This window comes from Scyliorhinus canicula, chromosome 8 (assembly GCF_902713615.1).
Source record: "Scyliorhinus canicula chromosome 8, sScyCan1.1, whole genome shotgun sequence".
Lineage (NCBI taxonomy): Eukaryota > Metazoa > Chordata > Chondrichthyes > Carcharhiniformes > Scyliorhinidae > Scyliorhinus > Scyliorhinus canicula.
The window spans coordinates 103,848,989-103,871,706 of NC_052153.1; the positions used below are offsets into that span (position 1 = coordinate 103,848,989).

Sequence of the window (22,718 nt, forward strand, 5' to 3'; positions counted from 1 at the left end):
TCATGGTCCCCACGTTCATGTCCAAATCGTTAATATATAACACAAATAGTAAGGGTCCTAACATTGAGCCCTGTAGAACACCACTTGAAAACTTTCCAATTGCAAGGGCAACCAACGACCATTACCCTTTGTTCCCTGTTACTAAGCCAACTTTTTATCCAGTTTGACACATTGCCCTCTATCCCATGGGCTTTCACTTTCTTCACCAATCGGTCATATTTGACTTTGTCAAATGCCTTGCTAAAATCCATGTACACAACATCCACTGCTCTTTATATTGTATGTCATGAAGGACTTCATCAACCCTTCTTGTCACTTCCTCAAAAAATTTGATCAAATTTGTGAGGCAAGACCTTCCTTTAACAAATCCATGCTGACTATCCCTGACTAATCCATGCCTTTCTATGTGACAGTTAATCCTATCTCTCAGGATTGATTCTACTAATTTGCCCACCACTAACAGCATGGTAGCATTGTGGATAGCATAATTGCTTCACAGCTCCAGGGTCCCAGGTTTGATTCTGGCTTGGGTCACTGTCTGTGCGGAGTCTGCACATCCTCCCCGTGTGTGCATGGGTTTCCTCCGGGTGCTCCGGTTTACTCCCACAGTCCAAAGATGTGCAGGTTAGGTGCATTGGCCATGATAAATTGCCCTTAGTGTCCAAAATTGCCCTTAGTGTTAGGTGGGGTTACTGGGTTATGGGGATAGGGTGGAGGTGTTGACCTTGGGTAGGGTGCTCTTTCCAAGAGCCAGTGCTGACTTGATGGGCCGAATGGCCTCCTTTTGCACTGTAAATTCTATGTAAAATAAGACTAACTGGACAATAATTGTTCGGCATTTCCTTCAATCAGTTTTTAAACAATAGTACCACTTTTGCATTCTGCCAGTCCTCTGGTACCTCCCCGGTATCTAGTGAGGATTGGAAAATCATCCTCAGGGCATCTGCTATCTCTTCCTTGACCTCCTTCAATAGCCTTGGAAACAATCCATCTGGCCCTGCCGACTTATCAGCTATCAAGGATTTTAACCCGTTGAGTACTTCCTCTCTCTTTCTGATTATCCCATCCAATCTCTCACAATGTTCCTCCTGGACTAAGATATCTGCATCATCCATTTCCTTTGCTTTTTTTAAAAATAATTTTTATAGAAAAATTTTGAATTAATACAACAACATCAAACCATACTAAAATACCAACGATAACAGTAATGACAACAATCATGAACCTTCGCCCCTCCTCAATGAACAACCTAACATATTAACAACAACTTAAATTAACACAATGTTAAGTTACATAACCGTAGCGAAAAAATATAGAAACTACAATAAGGAACCCCCCCCCCCCGGGTTGCTGCTGCTATTGACCAAGATACCTATCTTTGAGCCAGGAAGTCCAGAAAAGGCTGCCATCATTTATAGAACCCTTGTACTGATCCTCTCAGGGCAAATTTGACCCTTTCCAACTTTATAAATCCCGCCATGTCATTGACCCAGGTCTCCACACTTGGGGGCCTCGCATCCTTCCACTGCAGCAAGATCCTCCGCCGGGCTACTGGGGACGCAAAGGCCAGGACACCGGCCTCTTTCGCCTCCTGCACTCCCGGTTCCACCGCAACTCCGCAAATCGCGAGTCCCCACCCTGGTTTGACCCTGGATCCAACCACCCTCGACACCGTCCCCGCCACCCCCTTCCAGAATTCTTCAAGGGCTGGACATGCCCAGAACATATGAGCATGATTCGCTGGACTCCCCGAACATCTGGTGCACCTATCCTCACCCCCAAAGAACCTACTCATCCTAGTCCCGGACATGTGGGCCCGGTGCAGCACCTTAAATTGGATGAGACTAAGCCTCGCATATGAAGAGGAAGAGTTGACTCTCTCCAAGGCATCCGCCCAAGTCCTGTCCTCTATCTGCTCCCCAAGTTCCCCCTCCCATTTAGCCTTCAGCTCCTCCATTGACAACTCCTCCACCTCCTGCATTACCTTATAGATGTCCGACACCTTCCCCTCTCCGACCCACTACCCCCGAAAGTACTCTGTCCATCGTCCCCCGCTAGGGCAGCAAAGGGAATCCCTCTACCCGTCGCCTAGCAAACGCCTTTACCTGCAAGTATCTGAACATGTTCCCTTGGGGAAGCCCAAATTTATCTTCCAGTTTCCCCAGTCCCGCAAACCTCCTACCAATAAACAGGTCCCTCAATTTACTGATGCCCACCCTTTGCCACCCCCTAAATCCCCCATCCTTGTTCCCCGGGATGAACCGATGATTGCCACCCAATGGAGCCTCCATCGAGCCCCCTGTTTCCCCCCTATGCCGTCTCCACTGTCCCCAAATTCTTAGGGTCGCCGCCACCACTGGGCTCGTGGTAAACCTCTTAGGGGAGAGCGGCAACGGCGCCGTTACCATGGCACCCAGGCTCGTACCTCTACATGACGCCATCTCCATTCTTTTCCACGCCGCTCCTCCCCTCTCCATCACCCATTTACGCACCATTGACACATTGGCCGCCCAATAGTACCCCAAAAGGTTGGGCTGCGCCAGCCCGCCTCTATCCCTCCCTCGCTCCAGGAAAACCCTCTTCACTCTCGGAGTCCCATGTGCCTACACAAAGCTCAAGATACTGCTAGTCACTCTCCTAAAGAAGGCCCTGGGGATGAAGATGGGCAGGCACTGAAAGAGGAACAAGAACCTCGGAAGCACCGTCATTTTGACGGACTGCACCCTCCCCGCCAACGACAATGGCAGCATGTCCCACCTCTTGAACTCCTCCTCCATCTGATCTACAAGTCTGGTGAAATTATGTTTGTGAAGTGTCCCCCAGTCCCTGGTCACCTGCACCCCCAGGTACCTAAAGCTCTCCCCTGCCCGCCTAAGCGGGAGCCTACCAATTCCTTCCTCCTGGTCTCCAGGGTGCACCACAAACACCTCACTCTTGCCTAAATTTAGCTTATAACCTGAAAAGGTCCCAAACTCAGCTAGCAGCTCCATCACCCCCGGCATCATTCCCACCGGGTCCGCCACATACAGTAACAGGTCATCGGCATACAACGACACCCTATGTTCCTCCCCACCTCGCACCAAACCTCTCCACCTCTCTGAATCCCTCAACGCCATCGCCAGCGGCTCGATTGCCAGTGCAAACAACAAGGGGGACAGGGGGCAACCCTGCCTGGTCTCTCGGTAAAGCCGGAAGTACTCCGACCTCCTCCCATTCGTGGCCACGCACGCCATCGGGGCCTCATATAGCAGCCTTACCCATCTAATGAACCCTTCACCAAATCCAAACCTCCCCATCACCTCCTATAAGTACCCCCACTCCACTCTATCGAAGGCCTTCTCCGCATCCAGCGCCACGACTATCTCTGCCTCCCGCTCAATCGCCGGCATCATGATGACATTCAACAATCTCCGCACATTCGTGTTCAGCTGCCTTCCCTTCACAAACCCTGTCTGGTCCTCGTGTACAACCCCTGGCACACAGTCCAGCACCTTGGCATCCACATTAAGGAGAGATATGGGCCTGTATGAACCACACTGCTGGGGGTCCTTGTCCCTCTTTAAGATTAACAAGATCAGCGCCCGCGACATTGTCGGGGGCAAAGTCCCCCCTTCCCACGCTTCATTAAGTGTCCGTACCAGCAAGGGGCCCACTAGGTCCACAAACTTTTTATAAAATTCCACCGGGAACCCATCCGGCCCCGGTGCCTTCCCTGACTGCATCTGCCCGATCCCCTTAACTAGCTCCTCCACCTCAATCGGCGCACCCAACCCCTCAACCTGCTCCTCCTGCACCTTCGGGAAAGAAAGCCCGTCGAGGAACCTCTTCATTCCTCTCCTCTCCCCCGTTGGCTCCAACCGGTACAGTTCCCCGTAAAAGTCCTTGAAGACCTCATTCACCTCTACCCCCTTCCGCACCACATTCCCACTCTTGTCTCTCACTCCAGCAATTTCCTTTGCCGCATCCCGCTTGCGGAGCTGATGAGCCAGCATCCTACTCACCTTTTCACCATGTTCGTACACTGCCCCTTGTGCCTTCCTCCACTGTGCCTCCGCCTTTCTAGTGGTCAGCAAATCAAATTTAGCCTGTAGGCTGCTCCTCTCCCCCAGCAGTCCCTCCTCTGGTGCCTCTGCGTACCTCCTGTCTACCTCCAGCATCCATTTCCTTTGTAAGCATGGAGGCAAAATATTCATTTAAATTCTTCCCACAGCCTCTGCATCTACACAAGTTCCCATCTTCATCTCAGAAAGGTTCCACTTTTTCCTTAATCATTAATATATTGGTAAAACATCATTGGGTTTTCTTTAACTTTACGTGCTAATCTTTTTTCATGCCCTCTCTTTGATATCCTTATTTCCTTTTTGACTTCGTCCCTGCACCTTTTTTACTGTCTAAGCTATCTGCAGCGAAAGGGGAAATGCTGGAAAATCTCAGCAAGTCTGGCAGCATCTGTAGGGAGCGAAAAGAGCTAAGACAAAGAGTCAAAGCTTTGACAAAGAGTCATCGGACTTGAAACGTTAGCTCTTTTCTCTCCAGCATTATCCAGCATTTTCCCTTTCGTTTCAGATTCCAGCATCCGCAGTAATTTGCTTTTCTCTAAGCTACCTGTAGTGCTTAGTGCATTTCTGATTGATTTTCCTTTGTAATCCTCAAGTCAACCGGGGTGGGGTCTAGATTTGGAGGTACCACTCTTATTTTGGGGGAGGACATGACTACTTTGCATCTTTAGGATCTTTCCTTTTTGTGCTTCCCACTGGCTTTCCACAGATCTATCCTCCAGCAATGGTGGCCAGTCCAGCTCAGCAAAGTCCCTTCTCATTTTACAAAATTTGCCTTCCCTCAGTTCAAATTTTTTACAGCTGCTTTATCTCTGTCCTTTTTCATGGTAATACTGAATCAAACTGAATTGTGCTCACTATCCCCGATATGGTCACCAACTGTCACTTAGCCTACCTGCCCTTCTTCGTTCCCCAAGACTAGGTCTAGAATTGCATCTCTTCTCATTGGGTTTGTCACTAACTGGGTGAATACATTTTCCTGGACACACTGCATGAATTTTTCTCCCTCAGTTCCCCTTATATTGTTTGATTCCCACTTGATTTTGGGATAGTTAAAATCTCCTATTATTAGTGCCCTCTTGTTCTTACAGGCAGAAATCTGCCTCCATATTTGCTCTTCTATCTCTCTCACAATTTGGGGGTCTATAGGATGCTCCGAGTAGTGTGACTGCCCCCTTTTTATTTCAAAGTTCAACCATAAAACCTTGTTTGTTGACCCATTTAATACACCATCCCTTCTCAGAACTGGAATGGATTCCTTAATCATTAGTGCTGCTCCCCCTCCTTTTTTATCTCCCCTCTGTCCTGCCTGAAAACTCTGTATTCAAGGGTATTGAGCTACCAATTCTGCCCCTTCTTTAGCCAGGTTTCCATTATTATAGAAATATCTTATCACAGAATTTACAGTGGAAGGAGGCCATTGGGCCCATCTAGTCCGCACTGGCACTTGGAAAGAACACCCTACTTAAGCCCACACCTCCAACCTATCCCCACAACTCAGTTACCCCCCCTTTTTCGGTCACTAAGGGCAATTTAGCATGGCCAATCCACCTAACCTGCACATCTTTGGACTATGGGAGGAAACCGGAGCACCCGGAGGAAACCCACGCAGACACGGGGAGAACGTGCAGACTCTGCACAGACAGTGATCTAGGCCGGGATTCAAACCTTGTACCCTGGAGCTGCGAAGCAACTGTGCTAACCACTGTACCACCATGCTGCCCACGGCGATGACATCCTCCTGCCATGTGCTCTTAACTTGTCTACCTTGGTTGTAATACTCCCCCAACCATGTCAATACGTTCAACGGCATGGCCAACCTCTATCCCAGCATTTACATCAACCTCTGCTGCCTTTTCCACTCTAGCAGTTCTGGCAACTCCGAAACACTGAAAATCACCTCCAAAGGGCATGTTGTCACCCCCACAATCTCTGAGAGTGTCTCGAAAATCGATGCCCAGAATCCCCCAAACTTCAGGCACGACCAAAACCTATGAACATGATGTGCAGACCCCCTCCGCACCTCTCGCTTTTGTCCTCAATCTCAGGGTAGAACCCACTCATACAAACCTGAGTCATATGTGCCCTGTGGACCACGTTAAACTGTATGAGACTCATCCTGGTTCAGGATGATGCCGAATTTACCCAGTGCATAATTTCACTCTAGGACTTTCCCCCCGCAGCAACCCCCCCCCCCCCCCCCCCCCCCCCACCCACCCTTCAAAGGCTCTACCCCCAATTCCTCCTCCCATTTCCGTCTTATCTCGTCCACTGGCATTTTCTTTGGAAACAACCACCCGTAGATATCCGTAATCCTGCCTTCCCCCAGCTCATCCTGAGTTAGGTAAGAAGTCTTACAACACCAGGTTAAAGTCCAACATGTTTGTTTCAAACACTAGCTTTCAGAGCACTGCACCTTCCTCAGGTGAATGAAGAGGTATGTTCCAGAAACATCTATATAGACAAATTCAAAGATGCCAGACAATGCTTAGAATGCGAGCATTAGCAGGTGATTAAGTCGTTACAGATCCAGAGATAGGGGTAACCTGGGGTTAACCTGGGGTTACCCCTATCTCTGGATCTGTAACGACTTAATCACCTGCTAATGCTCGCATTCTAAGCATTGTCTGGCATCTTTGAATTTGTCTATATAAATGTTTCTGGAACATACCTCTTCATTCACCTGAGGAAGGTGCAGTGCTCCGAAAGCTCGTGTTTGAAACAAACATGTTGGACTTTAACCTGGTGTTGTAAGACTTCTTACTGTGCTCACCCCGGTCCAACACCGGCATCTCCACATCAACCTGAGCTAGTAACTTATCCAATAGCATATATACTTTGGCAGCTGAGGAAATGAGGGAAGCTCCTTTCGTAAAAAATCCCACACTGCATGTACTTAAATGAAATGAAAATCGCTTATTGGCACGAGTAGGCTTCAATGAAGTTACTGTGAAAAGCTCGTAGTCGCCACATTCCAGCACCTGTTCGGGGAGGCTAGTACAGGAATTGAATCGTGCTGCTGGCCTGCCTTGGTCTGCTTTAAAAGCCAGCGATTTAGCCCAGTGTGCTAAACCAGCCCCGATTCACTCCCGCTCAGCAGTTCGAACTTCCCCTGCAATCCTCCAGCCTCGCAAACGTCCCTTCAATGAACAGGTCCTTTAACCAGTCTACCCCTTCCCTATGCCAGCTCATGTCTATCCCTTTTGGTATGAACCTATGATTCCCGCTTCAGCTGGTTCCATATCTTATTTATTTATTTACTTATTTTTTTAAACAAACTTAGAGTAACCAATTCATTAATTCCAATTCAGGGGCAATTTAGTGTGGCCAATCCATCTACTTTGCACATCTTTGGGTTGTGGGGGCGAACCCTACGCAAACACGGGGAGAATGTGCAAACTCCACACAGCCAGTGACCCAGAGCCGGGACCTGGGTTGGTTCCATACCTTGAGGGGCGACACCACAACCAGACTGTTGGTAGACCGACCTGGGGTGAATGCAAGGGGTCTATTGCCAGGGCCCTTAAGCACACCCCCACACAGGAGGTCTCCTCAACCTGCACCCAATCGAATCCCCACCCACTCCACCACCAAATCACCTTGTCCATATTTGGCACCCAATAGTAATACAGCAGGTCTGGGAGTGAAGAATTTCAATCTATAATTATCTTGCAATTGTGTCTCTCCGATATATGCTATGATTGTGAGCCTGCCTCCACGTCACCTGATGAAGGAGCAGCGCTCCAAAAGCTTGTTATTTCTAGGTAAAACACCCCTGTAGTTTATTTCCTTCTGCTAACAGTCCCTAGTCGGGGCCACCGAGTACTGTTGATCCACTTCTATAATGGCATCCACCATCCTCTGTCTCTCTGCCCTCTCAACTTTGTCCCTCCGGACCATTGCCTTCCATGCCTCCCAAAACGTGCAGTGTGAGACCTCCCCATACTGGTTAACCTCCACATAGTCTCGGGGCTGAGGGCGTTGGCAACAGCGCTGCTCCCAATGGCCCCAGGTAAATATTCTGGAAGACCGGTGGTGGTGGCTACGCTGCAGATTTGGAGGCAGTTGAGGAAGCACTTGAAGTTGTGGGCGGGGTCAAGAGAGATGCCATTAAGGGGGACCATAGGTTTGAGCCAGAGAACTGGGATGGGAGATTTCAGAGATGGGAGGAGAGGGGAGTCAGGGCATTAAAAGACCTGTTCTGGGAGGTCATTTTGTGAGGCTTGATGAGTTGGGGAGAAATATGGACTGGGACAGGGGGAAGTATTTAGCTATCGGCAGCTCCGGGATTTTGCCAAGAAGGTTCAGATAGCACCGGCCTCCACGCTGTTGGAAGAGGTATTGACGACAGGGGGAATGGAGAATGGGGTTGTGTCAGCAATTTATGGGAAGATGCTGGGGGAGAACAAGGTACCCTTGGAAGCAATTAAAACTAAGTAGGAGGAAGAGTTTGGAGAGGTTATGGAGGATGGTCTGTGGTGTGAGGTGCTCTGAAGGGTAAACGCCTCATTCTCGTGTGTATAGGGCACACCTCATGAGCATGAGGATGAACAGACTCTGAGGGGGTGGAGGATGTGTGTGAGTGCTGTGGGAGGAGCCCTGCAGGCCATGTTCACATGTTTTGGTCCCGCTCGAAGTTGAGGGGAATTGGAGGGAGGTTTTTAAGGTCATCTCGGGGGTGGTACATGTGAGTTTTGAGCCAGAGCCTCTAAAAGCCATTTTCGGGGTGGTGGACCAGCCCGGGCTGCAGACGGGTGCGGGGACAGATGTTTTAGCCTTCGCCTCGCTGTTTGCCCAGAGGCAGGTCCTGCTGGGGTGGAGGTCAGCTTCTCCGTCCTGTGCCTCGGCTTGGCGGGCGGACCTGCTGGGATTTTTGTTACTTGAAAAGGTGAAGCTGAGGGGGAGAATGGAAGGGTTCTACAATTCATGGGCATTGCTTATCATGCACTTTCAAGAATTGGATGCCATCGAAAATCGAGGGGGGGGGGGGCGCTATTGGGGCTGTTGAGTACATTGTTTACTGTGTCGGGGATGACATTTGATTATCTTTTGGTCTTTTTGTTTTGTTATATTTTGTTATATTTGGAATGTAGGGGTGATGTTTGGGTTTGTATGTTGAAGGGGATGCTGGTTTGGGGATTGATATTGTATTTGTTATTGTGGGTTATCTTTTGTTGTGTATTTGATGAAACTGTGGAAATTGAGAATACATTTTTTAAAAAAAGATCACCGAGGACACCTTCTCGCAGATCCTCTTATATGCCAGGTGCGCTGTAACCTCTACGCAGGTCTCTGGTCCCGGTCCGTTTTGAACCTCACATCCACATAATGTGGCATGTAGTCCAAAATCACTATCACTGCGTATTCCGCCTCCACAATCCCTGACAGTACAGAATTTCCCACCACAAAAGGATCAATATGGGGGTATACCCAATGTACATGGGAGAAAAAGGAAAACTCCCTCTCTCCCAGGTGCCTAAGCCTACATAGATCCACCCTCCAAATCTGGTCCATAAACAACGCCAACTTCTTCGCCAGACCCAACCTTACCACTGACTTGGGGCTCGATCTATCCATCCTGGGGTCCAATACACATTTGAAATCGGCCCCCATTATCAGTTGATGCGAATCCAGGTCCGGTATCTTGCTGACAGCTTCTTAGCAAAATCCGCGTAGTCCCAATTTGGTGCATTAACGTTTAACAACCGGTGCTCCCGCCAAGACCCTGCTCACCATCACGAACGTCCCTCCAGATCCGCACCTCCTGGCCACCGCAAATACCACCATTTTACTGAACAGGATTACAACCTTCCTTGACTTGGAGTCAGACCCCGAGTGGAATGTCAGCCCCGCCCATCCCTTTCTTAGCCACGTTTGGTCCTTCACCCACAGATGTGTCACATCTGCCTTCAAACATTTTAAGTGCACAAATAACCAAGACCATTTAACCGGACCATTCAGCCGCCGCACGTTTCATGTCACCAACCTCATCGGGAGTTCTGAACCCTCTCCCCCCCACCGCCTATTAACGTCTGCTGTCCCCACCTAACTCAAATCTCTCCCAATCTCCAAGCTCCACTCTAGTCCAGGCCTACCCAAAATGGCTGCCCCCCATCTTCTCCTGCACCCAACCACAAAATCACTTGCGTCGCCAGCCCATTCCCTTCCCCCAGCCCCTCTCTTCTTAACCCCACTCCTCCACATCATGCCCACACCCTCCCCCACTCCCTAATCGACCCCTCCCCCTCTGGCTATCCACCGCAGCCTCTCTACAGTGGCGGCAGGAGGGCTTTCTGGCAGGGGGGCCTGGGTGAGGCTTATCCAAGGAAAGAAGGTGGGGGAAACCGAGTGGGGGAAAGGGTGGCTGGGGCTGTTTGGATGGGGTTCTTTGTGTAGATCCCCAGATGGGAGTTGCCATGCTTGCAGTAGATGCTAGTAAACGAGAATGTTCACGAAGCTGGTCGAGGAGCTGCTCTTTCGGAGCAAGGTATAGTTTGGAGCTTTGCACCCGGCCAAATGCATGGTGAGTTTCAAGGGCTCACCGATGGAGCTTTGCTTTGCTTCCAAACCTTGGCCAATTACAAGAAAATGCGTAGGTCTGGGGAGCAAGCGGACCCTCAGGGTTAGCCCTTCCCCCACTACCCACTTCCTAACCACCACAATATTCGCCGTCCAGTAGTAATTAATGAAATTCGGGAGAGCTAACTGATCCCCCCCCCCCCCCCCCCCCCCCCCCCCCCCCAGCTGATGCCCACACCACCGCTCCAGCAGCACCTTTTTCACCCGCAGGGTTTTACCCACCCAAACAAATCCTGAGATTTCTGTATTCACTTTTTTGAAGAATGCCTTGGGGATAAAAATTGGTGGGCTCTGAAAAACAATCAAAAATCTCGGCAGGACTGTCATTTTAACTGTCTGAACCTGTCCCGCCAATGAGAACGGGAGCCCATCCCACCTCCAAAAGTCCCCCTCATCTGTTCTACCAACCGACCCAAATTAGAACAAATTCAGTTTATGCAGCTGCTCCCACTTCCGCGCCATCTAGATACCCAAATATGAAAAGCTCCCTCCCACCACCTTTAACGGCATCTCACCCAATCACTTCTCCTGCCCCCTCGCCTGGATCGCAAAGACCTCATTCTGACCCATATTCAATTTATATCCCGAAAACCAGCCGAATTCCTCAACTATCCCCATAATCCCTCCAATTCCCCCCAGCAGGTCCGATAGGTACAGAAGTAGATTGTCCGCATAAAGCGAGACCTGTGCTCCACTCACCAACATACTATCCTCTGCCAAACCCTCGATACTCTCAATGCCAATGCCAACAGCTCTATAGCCAAGGCAAATAACAGTGGAGAGAGTGGACATCCCTGCTGTAATGATATGTATATTGTCAGGTTAGTGAAGGGTTAATAATTAAATCAAATACTCGATGGCGTTACTACTTCTCTGTATATAAGACAGCCTCGCAAGGAATTCTGGGAGAAGCATGGTGAAATGAAATGAAATGAAAATCGCTTATTGTCACAAGTAGGCTTCAAATGAAGTTAGAAAGCAGATTGAATGTTAATTTGAGATAGATAGCACAAGGTTAGATCATAGTGTAGTTAGTGACCAGACAGAATATTGAATATTGTAAGACAGATTCAATAATATTTATTATCATCTCGAGCTCAGTAGAGGTGCAAACTTCATTTAATTAGTAGTGTAATAATTAATTAGTTTTTTTTCACAGTAACTTCATTGAAGCCTACTCGTGACAATAAGCGATTTTCATTTCATTTTGTTTCAATCTTTTGATTGGTATATCCTTTGTTAACACTACATCGGGTCATTCTCGAAGAAAAGACAAAGAATACAACATATTACGAATAGTAGTAATATAACACCTGCCTCGTCAGCTGGTGCAACCTGAAATAATCTGATCTCACCCGATTTGTCTGCACACTCGCCGCCGGTGCATGGTATAACAACCGAACCCAATCTACAAATCCCTGCCCAACCCAAACTGCCCCAGGACCTGCCATAAGTATTCCCACTCCACCCGATTAAAGGCCTTCTCTGCGTCCATGGTCACCACCACCTCAACCTAGCGCCCCTCTGGAGGCATCATAATTACATTAAGCAATCTCGTAATGTTGGTCACCAAATGCCGCCCCTTAACGAACCCCGTCTGGTTCTCCCCTATTACTCCTGGGACGCAGTCTTCGATCCTTGTGGCGCTCCCAACTCCTCTACGTCATTGAAGGCCCTTACCAACAGTGGTCCGAACACCCCCGAGAACTTCTTATAAAATTCCAGCGGGTACCCTTCAGTCCCGGGGCCTTACCCGATTGCATCGCCTCCAACTTCTCCACTACTTCTACAAATCCAGGCCCTCCACCAGCTCCTCATCAACCTTCGGGAACTCCAACCCTCCCAGAAACCGCCTCATCCTCTCTTCTCCACATGGGGTTCCGACTCATACAATTTGCTATTGAACTCCCTAAACACCTCATTCACCGCCGCAGGGTCCAAGACCGTATTCCCACATGTGTCCTTCACTTTCCCAATCTCTCTCACCGCCTCCTGCTTCCTCAACTGGTGCACTAACATCCTGCTACCTTTCCCCCCACACTCACATACCGCCCCTCTCACCCTTCACAACTGCCCTACCGCCTTATCCGTGGATAACAACCCAAATTCCATTTGCAATCTCTGGCGTTCCTTTAACAGCCCTTCCTCCGGGGCATCTGCATATCTCCTATCCACCTGCAGGATTTCCTCCACTAGCCTCTCTATCTCCACCCATTCCACCATTTTCCTGTGTGCTCGAATCAAAATAAACTCCCCCCTAACCACTGCCTTCAGTGCCTCCCAAACCATACCTGCCGAAACCTCCCCCCGTGTTGTTAATCTCAACGTACCCCAGATGGCCTTCCTCACCCGCTCACACACTTCTTCCTCCGCTAACAGTCCCACATCCAGCCTCCATTGCGGGCGCTGGACCCCCCCTTGTTCACTCCTAAATCCACCTCGTGCAGGGCATGGTCTGACACCACTATTGCTGAATACCACTCCTGCGAACAACATCTTAGCCAATATGAAGGAATCTATTCAGGAGTATACCTTGTGCACATTGGAGTAAAACAAAAATTCTTTCGCCCTTGGCCTCCCAAATTTCCAAGGATCCCACCCCGCATGTGCTCCATGAATCTCCGGAGCTTCTTAGCTTTAGCCAACACCCTCCCTGACCTCGAGCTCGACGGTCCAGTCTCGTATCCATGACCGTATTAAAATCACCACCCCATAATCAGCCGATGAGAGCCCAGCACCTGTCTCATAAATTCCACATCATCCCAGTTAGAGGCATAGATATTTAGTAACACCACCGGCACATCTCCAATTTCCCACTCGCCATAACGTACCTTCTCCCAGAGCCCGGCACGATATTTCCCACCTCGAACGCCACACGCTTATTAACTAAAATCACCACCTCCTTCATTTTAAAGTCCAATCCCGAATGAAATACCTGCCCAACCCATCCCTTCCTCAGCCTAATCTGGTCCTCCACCTTCAGGTGCGTCTCTTGCAGCATGGACACATCCATCTGCAATCGCTTTAAGTGTGCGAACACACGGGCCCTCTTGACCAGCCCATTCAATCCTCGCACGTTCCATGTGACCAGCCTGGTTAGGGGGTCAGCCTCCCGCCCGTGTCCCGCACCTCCCCAGGTCTGCCCTCGGGTGCCCACCATCAGGCAGGGAAGAGATGGTCGAGTGAGGGAACCATGGTTGACAAGAGAGGTTGAATGTCTTAAGAGGAAGAAGGAGACTTATGTAAGGCTGAAGAAACAAGGTTCAGACAGGGCGCTGGAGGGATACAAGATAGCCAGGAGGGAACTGAAGAAAGGGATTAGGAGAGCTAAGAGAGGGCATGAAAAATCTTTGGCGGGTAGGATCAAGGAAAACCCCAAGGCCTTTTACACATATGTGAAAAATATGAGAATGACTAGAGCGAGGGTAGGTCCGATTAAGGACAGTAGCGGGAGATTGTGTATTGAGTCTGAAGAGATAGGAGAGGTCTTGAACAAGTATTTTTCTTCAGTATTTACAAACGAGAGGGGCCATATTGTTGGAGAGGACAGCGTGAAGCAGACTGATAAGCTTGAGGAGATACTTGTCAGGAAGGAAGATGTGTTGCGCGTTTTGAAAAACTTGAGGATAGACAAGTCCCCCGGGCCTGACGGGATATATCCAAGGATTCTATGGGAAGCAAGAAATGAAATTGCAGAGCCGTTGGCAATGATCTTTTCGTCCTCGCTGTCAACAGGGGTGGTACCAGAGGATTGGAGAGTGGCGAATGTCGTGCCCCTGTTCAAAAAAGGGAATAGGGATAACCCTGGGAATTACAGGCCAGTTAGTCTTACTTCGGTGGTAGGCAAAGTAATGGAAAGGGTACTGAGGGATAGGATTTCTGAGCATCTGGAAAGGCATTGCTTGATTAGGGATAGTCAGCACGGATTTGTGAGGGGTAGGTCTTGCCTTACAAGTCTTATTGAATTCTTTGAGGAGGTGACCAAGCATGTGGATGAAGGTAAAGCAGTGGATGTAGTGTACATGGATTTTAGTAAGGCATTTGATAAGGTTCCCCATGGTAGGCTTATGCAGAAAGTAAGGAGGCATGGGATAGTGGGAAATTTGGCCAGTTGGATAACAAACTGGCTAACCGATAGAAGACAGAGAGTGGTGGTGGATGGCAAATATTCAGCCTGGAGCCCAGTTATCAGTGGCGTACCGCAGGGATCAGTTCTGGGTCCTCTGCTGTTTGTGATTTTCATTAACGACTTGGATGAGGGAGTTGAAGGGTGGGTCAGTAAATTTGCAGATGATACGAAGATTGGTGGAGTTGTGGATAGTGAGGAGGGCTGTTGTCGGCTTCAAAGAGACATAGATAGAATGCAGAGCTGGGCTGAGAAGTGGCAGATGGAGTTTAACCCTGACAAGTGTGAGGTTGTCCATTTTGGAAGGACAAATCTGAATGCGGAATACAGGGTTAATGGTAGGGTTCTTGGCAATGTGGAGGAGCAGAGAGATCTTGGGGTCTATGTTCATAGTTCTTTGAAAGTTGCCACTCAAGTGGATAGAGCTGTGAAGAAGGCCTATGGTGTGCTAGCGTTCATTAGCAGAGGGATTGAATTTAAGAGCCGTGAGATGATGATGCAGCTGTACAAAACCTTGGTCAGGCCACATTTGGAGTACTGTGTGCAGTTCTGGTCACCTCATTTTAGGAAGGATGTGGAAGCTTTGGAAAAGGTGCAAAGGAGATTTACCAGGATGTTGCCTGGAATGGAGAGTAGGTCATATGAGGAAAGGTTGAGGGTGCTAGGCCTTTTCTCATTAGAACGGAGAAGGATGAGGGGCGACTTGATAGAGGTTTATAAGATGATCAGGGGAATAGATAGAGTAGACAGTCAGAGACTTTTTCCCCGGGTGGAACACACCATTACAAGGGGACATAAATTTAAGATAAATGGTGGAAGATATAGAGGGGATGTCTGAGGTAGGTTCTTTACCCAGAGAGTAGTGGGGGCATAGAATGCACTGCCTGTGGTAGTAGTTGAGTCGGAAAAGTTAGGGACCTTCAAGCGGCTATTGGATAGGTACTTGGATTAGGGTAGAATAATGGAGTGCAGGTTAACTTCTTAAGGGCAGCATGGTAGCATTGTGGATAGCACAATTGCTTCACAGCTCCAGGGTCCCAAGTTCGATTTCGACTTGGGTCACTGTCTGTGTGGAGTCTGCACATCCTCCCCGTGACTGCGTGGGTTTCCTCCGGGTACTCCGGTTTCCTCCCACAGTCCAAAGGTGTGCAGGTTGGGTGGATTGGCCATGAAAAATTGTCCAAAATTCTATGATTAACCTAGGACAAAACTTCGGGGCAACATCGTGGGCCGAAGGGCCTGTTCTGTGCTGTATTTCTCTATCTATCTCTATCATCGATCCTCCTCTCCTTACACTTTAAAATGGCTCTATGGCCAGAGCAAGCAACAATGGCGACAGCGGGCACCCCTGCCTCATACCCCTGTGTAAGTCGAAGATTTGTGAACTCATATCATTCGTCCTCACCCTCGCCCTTGGTGCTACATACGGCAACCGCACCCATGCCACAAATCTTGGCCCAAACCCAAACTATCCCAAAACCTCAAACAAGTATCACCACTCCACATGATCAACCGACGCGTTTATCGTTACATTCAACAACCGTTTTATATTATTCGCGAGCTGCCTGCCCTTCACAAAGCCTGTTTGATTCTCTGCAACCACCCGCGGGACACAATCCTCCATTCTCCCCACCAACAACTTAGCCAATACTTTCATATCCTTGTTCAATAGTGATAGGGTCTATAGGATCACATTCCACTGGGTCCTTCCCCTTTTTCGGGATTAGCGTGATTACTGCCTGCATCATCGTCTCCGGTAGCTCCTCCTTCTTCAGCACTTCATTAAATGCCCCCAACAGATGTGGGGCCAGGTGCTTCGCAAATCCCTTATAAAATTGTGCCGGATACCCATCCGGCCCCAGGGCCTTCCCCGACTTCATACCCCATAAACCTTCCAAAACCTCCCTCAGCCCCAGGGCTCCTCTAACGCCAGCCTCTTTGCTTCCTCCACCTGGGAAATTCCAGCTCATCCAGAAACCGCCCCATGTCCCCCTCTTCTACCCCCGGGTCCACCTTGTACAGCCCCTGGTAGTATACCCTGAATGCATCGTTTATCTTCCCTGGCTCCGACACCACATCCCCAGCCCCAGCTCGTATCGTCAATATTTCCCTGGATGCGGCCTGCCTCCGCAGTTGGTATGCCAGCATGCGCCTCACCTTCTCCCCATACTCATATTGCACTCATCTTGCCCTACACAGTTGCCCTACCGCCCTCACGTTCTCAACCTTTCAAACTGTCCCTGCACCGTTTTCCTCCTCACCAATCCTTCCGTGGTGGGCACCCTCGAATACTTCCTGTCCATCTCCACTATCTCGCTCACTGGACGGTCACGTTCCTCCCTCCTTTCCGTATCCGCACGAGCCTTAAACAAAACAATTTTCCCCCAGACCACTGTCTTCAGTGCTTCCCATAAAATGGCCACCAACACCTCCCCATTCTGATTCAACTCCACATACTCCTTAATCGCCGCCCGCACCTTAAAGCCAGAACCTCCATCCGCCAACAACCCGAATCAAACGTTCAACCCGGCCTTTGCTCTCGTCCCATTCTAAACTGAGCCTCCAGCCAGTGGGGTGCACGGTCCAAGATAATCATCCCCACATACTCTGCCCCCTCCACCCCAACCAAAATCTCCCGACTCACTACAAAGTAGTCAATCCTCGAATACACCTTACGGACATGACATGTGAAAAGAAGGAATAATCCCTTCTGAAAGTGCCATGAATCCACCATACCCATCCTCTCCATAAACCCACCCAACTCCCTTGCCATTCGTACCCTTCCCATCGACCTGGGGCTCGATCTATCTCCCTCGGCTCTGGGACACAATTAAAATCTTCTCCCATAATCAATTGGTGCGTGGCCAAATCCGGGATCGCTGCCAGAAACCCACTCATAAAACCCACATTGTTCCAATTTGGACGATACACATTCACCCACTCACAATCACATATCTCCCACCTGGATCCCTTACCTCCTTCACACTCACAAATCCCATTTTTCTGCTCATTAAAATCTCCACTCCACTCCATTTCAAATCAAACCCCGAGTGGAAAACCTGCCCGACCCATCACTTCTGTAACCTAACCTGGTCCTTCACACGGAGGTGCATCTCCTGCAGAAAGACCACCCCCGCTTTCAAGCTCCTGAGGTGCATGAATACCCGTGACCTTTTAACCTACCCATTCAGTCCCCGGACGTTCCACGTTACCACCTTACCAGGGGCTTCCCTTCCAATCCCCTCTACCGGCTGTCATCTTCCCCACTTAACTCCCGCCCCTTAATTCTACCACATACCTAGATGGCCCCTTCCTCCGCTGCTGACCATGTCATCTCTCACCCCCTGCCATTTTGCAAAAATGTCCCCACCCCCTTCCCCGTTCCCCCCTCCCACACCCTTCCCCCCTCCCCTCCAGCCACCCCTCTCAGTCCACCCTATATTTACAACGTCTTCCAGCATTATGTCACTTCTTATGCAATCTAATGCTCTGATTCTGTCTTTCCCCCTCTTATTGCTCTCTGTTTGACTGGACAGCATATGAAGTACTTGTTTGAAAAGATATTCAAACACTTACAGAACTGTAGCCTTTACTTGTCTCATGTGTTCTGGATGATGTTCCTCCATCTTTAGGTTTACAGCTTCTTTGGTGTGCAGAAAGTCGATCAGGCAGGAATGTTCGGCCACAGTTCTCACAGGGAATAAGCTGAGCATTTGCACTTGCGAACGCTGCTGCATTGGCAGCATCAACATCATACGGACCATCAGTTTTATGAGCCTCTGGTTTTCTTGGTTCTGGTCTTCTTTGGTGTTTTGGTAATTTCTCATTCTCAATGCGCCATTTCTCCAGACACTGAGGTTCATGTATAGCAATTGAATGTAATCCAAATTGCTTACCACAGATATAGCACACTCTCAAGAGTTTTGACATAGCTTATTTTTAACTTAAGTTATTGAGCTACTACTGTTGGAGGTGTTTCCTTTTCAGTTGTACAATTGTTCCTTTAATTCTACACAACTGGACATCTGATTTTCTGTAGATACCCAGTATGTTAAACAAATGAGTGTCCGATGGATGACAGCTATCTGATTTGAGATTAAACATGAATATTTCTAGATGTTAGTCTTGTTAATCCGTATGGAGTTATGATTAATGGATTACTTGGGGATCCAGGGGATGAAACATTTGAAATATTTTGATGGCTTATCTTGAATAAGTTTTTCAATTGATTGCTTCCTTTTATCGCTGTGTTCATGGATAGGACATTTGGCAATAATATTTTTTCACAGTCAGCACATACTGGAAGTTGATCTTGGTACTCAGACTAATTCGTCAAGCGTTGCAGTATCAGTATTTGTAGTGGATAAAAAAATAGAAGAATGAGGCTTCATAAGAGAATGTCTGAGAAAGAGACAGTCTGGGTTCAGTTAAGCACAATAATTGCATTTTTGGAAACAATTATTTTATACAATCATCATAATTGTATACAATTGTTTACTATTCATAGTACTGTTTTCAGTACAATATTTAAATAATTTTGAAAATTTGTGCACATATTGTTTCAGTCAATTGAAGAAATGTTGGTTAACATTTTAATTATCATCAGGAAACACATTTAAAATTCAGCTTTGCCAAGATACCATGGTTTACCGTATGTACTTTTCATACTAATTGCCTGCCCCACTGAAGGAGGGAATGTTTACACTGGTTAGTCTCTTTGTCTGTAAACAAAATATCTCAAAAATTAATGGATGGATATCAATGAAACTTGGTACACAGATCGGCCCAAGGAAAATTTGAATAGCTCTTGGCAAAAATACAGATCCAGATGCTGTAATTTTTGTATATGATTTGTTATCATTGGGTGATAGGAAAAACTGATTAGTTTTAAAATGTTGTGGGATATTCTATTTAGAATGATTTTGATTTTGGATTGTCTCAGCTGCTATGGTGGAATATGTTACTGCCGTCAAAATATGAGCAGGGTCTTCAGAGCAGGTTATTTGATGCGGATTTATAATAATAATAATCTTTAAAGTCACCCATAGGCTTACATTAACACTGCAATGAAGTTACTGTGAAAACCCCTAGTCACCACACTCCGGCACCTGTTCAGGTACACAGTGAGAGGATTCAGAATGTCCAATTCACCTAACAGCACGTCTTTTGGGACTTGTGGGAGGAAACCCACGCAGACACAGGGAGAACGTGGAGACTCTGCACAGACAGTGACCAAAGCCGGGAATCGAATCTGGGATCCTAGCGCTGTGAAGCAACAGTGCTAACCACCGTGCTACTGTGCACTTGTCTGAAATTTCCTAAGTGAGGTGGGAGCTCTTAATAAAAGGAATTATTGCTTTCAACTTTGCTGGTACAGAGCATCAATCGGGCAGGGAAAAGTTTCAGGGAAGAGTTGTTTAATTGTAGTAACGTTTAGTTAACATAGATTGTGGAAATATGAGCTCTGCTGAGTGTCCTCTTCATTTATGAATTTTTTGTGGTCTAGCTAGCTCACAATTGATGGACACAATTTAAAGTCTGAAATCTCAAAACACTTGTGATATCTAAGTCATTTAATTTCAATTTAGCTTCATGGAGGAGGCTTCACGAGATCCGCTTTTAGGCCAATTACCAATGTGCTATTAGGGAATCTGGCAAGGATATTTCTCACAGTTTACCCATGCTGCAAGTTGGTCATTTGTATGTTGATAGTATTCAAGCATTAGGGGAGTGTTGCTCTGTTTACTTGCTATAAATATAGCAGTCAATATGGTCGCCTTCCTTAATCCTAATTATCTGTATACTTTCAGAGTCGCCAGGTATCCCTCGATACCACCACAAGGTTCAAACCCGAATACTGATCAAAGAGCCAATACACCAGTTAGTTACACTGGGCTAAATAGCTGGCTTTTAAAGCAGATCGAGGCAGGCCAGCAGCACGGTTCAATTCCCGTACCAGCCTCCCCGAACAGGCACCGGAATGTGGCGACTAGGGGCTTTTCACAGTAACTTCATTGAAGCCTACTTGTAACAATAAGCAATTTTAATTTCATTTCATTTTTCATTTTCATTTATTTACACACACAGTAGGATCTACACATGCACAAAGTACTACAAATTAAACTATCTCTAACGCTAATGCCTATACTTAACTTCGGGTGCCCACTTATTCAGAAGAACAATGGCTGTTGTTCGGATCTGAGGTTGTTGGGTTCAAAGAGGTACAGGAGAACAGCAAAGGTCGTCCATCTGGTAGCGAGCATTGAGCTTGAACTTACTTGCTTCTGGTGATTCTGGTGGACGGATCTCTCTGCTTTGAAGCCAAGTCCAAGAGAGCGAATCTCTCGTGGAGATTACTTCTTATACTTGGAGGGGCTTTGCGCGCTTTTAGGCGGGCCTTAAACTTGGTCCCAATTAATTGGGCCCTTTCTCGATCATTGTTATTGATTTTAACCAATAAAGGGGTAGGTGCCCTGATGGCTGGGCGTGTCTTAGGTGGCCGTTGGCCCTGCTTTGTTTGTGTCTTTCTGGCGCCGGGATGTCTGCAACAGTATCAACTGCCTGAGTGTTAGTCCTTTGTTTCCCGGAGATGGGCCATCAATATGTTAATCAGCCCAGAGTTTTGATTCCGTCTGGTAACTGCTTCCAAAATATACATTCAGGCACTATGCCTGTTTGCTGTCTAGCATTGTCCACATTTCCCTACATTCTTTGTGAGCGTCCATTTTGTGTTCTGGAAGAAGCCACCCCAGATGGCTACAGGCGGCACAGTGGTGTAGTACTTGGCAATGCTGCCTCACTGCGCCGATGACCCCGGTTCGATCCCAGCTCCGGGTTACTGTCCATGTGGAGTTTGCACATTTTCCCAGTGTCTGCGTGGGTCTCACCCCCTCAACCCAAAGATGTGTAGGGTAGGTGAATTGGCCACTCTAAATTTATTTTAAGAAGATAATATTCAAGTATTGATGTATCAGAATTTCAGTGGGTAGTAAAGATGGGAAAAGTCTTAAATTTCATAGGAGCATGTCCGAGTTGTTTGTGGAAAAGAACCAGATGGGGGAGAGAACAAGGCAGTAATTTTGCAATAAGTGCACCAGCCATTCTGTGTACAAAAAGTGAAGTCATATTCCAGTGTGAAATAATCCAGGAGAAAATTTCTCAATAGCTTACTTCAGAGACTCTAAAAGTACGTGACAGTTTCCGAAAGATCAAACATTTGGGCCAATGAAAAATTGGAGTGACAAAGCAGCATTGTGATGGCACTGTATCAGCACCAGAACCCTGCTTGTACAATGCTATTAAAACTAGTTTTAGTTTAGAGTTAGGATTAAGGATTACTTGTTATTGGTTAGCAGTTAGTATTGAGATTATAGTTATAGTGCTTACAGTTATGGGTTCAGGTTACTCATTAGGATTAGGGGTTGGTGAGTCAGGTGAGAAACCAAAGTTATAACTAGATGCATCCAAGGGTTTACTTATGATTTATGCAGCTTACTGACCTGGTTCCAGATGTTACCGACCTTACACCGCCATCATCTTCCAGCCATTCCTTCCATGCTTTCCATAACTAAAACCCTGGTTTTGGTGTTAGGATTGGCTGCCACAGGATCATACCAGCAGAGTCAATCTGCCACAAAGAAGTAGCGTTCCACTGCAGCCGTGGCAACGATTGTGGCTTCCAGGACAAAGTTCCATGACTTGGCTGTTTCCTAGCAGCACAATCAACACAAAAGAGAATATCCATCCACATGGTTACAACCAGTATGAGCAAGATGAAGAGAAAACACCACCTCTAAGAGGCTGAAGAATGTTAGGCACAAGACCTTTGTTTACAGAGATTTGATCTTACCTGTGCCAAATCGATATATGAAGAATGTATGAAAATATTTCATAATTTTAGCCCCAAAAGATTAGTGACTTGAAGTGTATTCAGGCTTGTGGTGCTATCGTTTATA

General features: G+C 47.7%; 1 protein-coding gene across 3 annotated transcripts in view; it reads right to left on the minus strand.

The window, feature by feature from the left end:
• Positions 1 to 22,718, minus strand: part of LOC119970425 (zinc finger protein 474-like) — a 48,640-nt gene that overhangs the window by 20,921 nt on the left and 5,001 nt on the right. Inside the window, exons 2-3 of one of the 3 annotated variants that reach the window (XM_038805024.1) lie at positions 22,263 to 22,472; positions 18,340 to 19,164 (exon numbers count right to left, since the gene is read on the minus strand). In XM_038805024.1, the coding sequence (XP_038660952.1) occupies positions 18,340 to 18,693 (354 nt within the window). In that variant the 5' untranslated portion in view covers positions 18,694 to 19,164; positions 22,263 to 22,472. Of the gene's footprint in view, positions 1 to 18,339; positions 19,165 to 22,262; positions 22,717 to 22,718 lie in introns of those variants that run through there. The other 2 variants (XM_038805025.1, XM_038805023.1) reach the window with 2 other exon arrangements.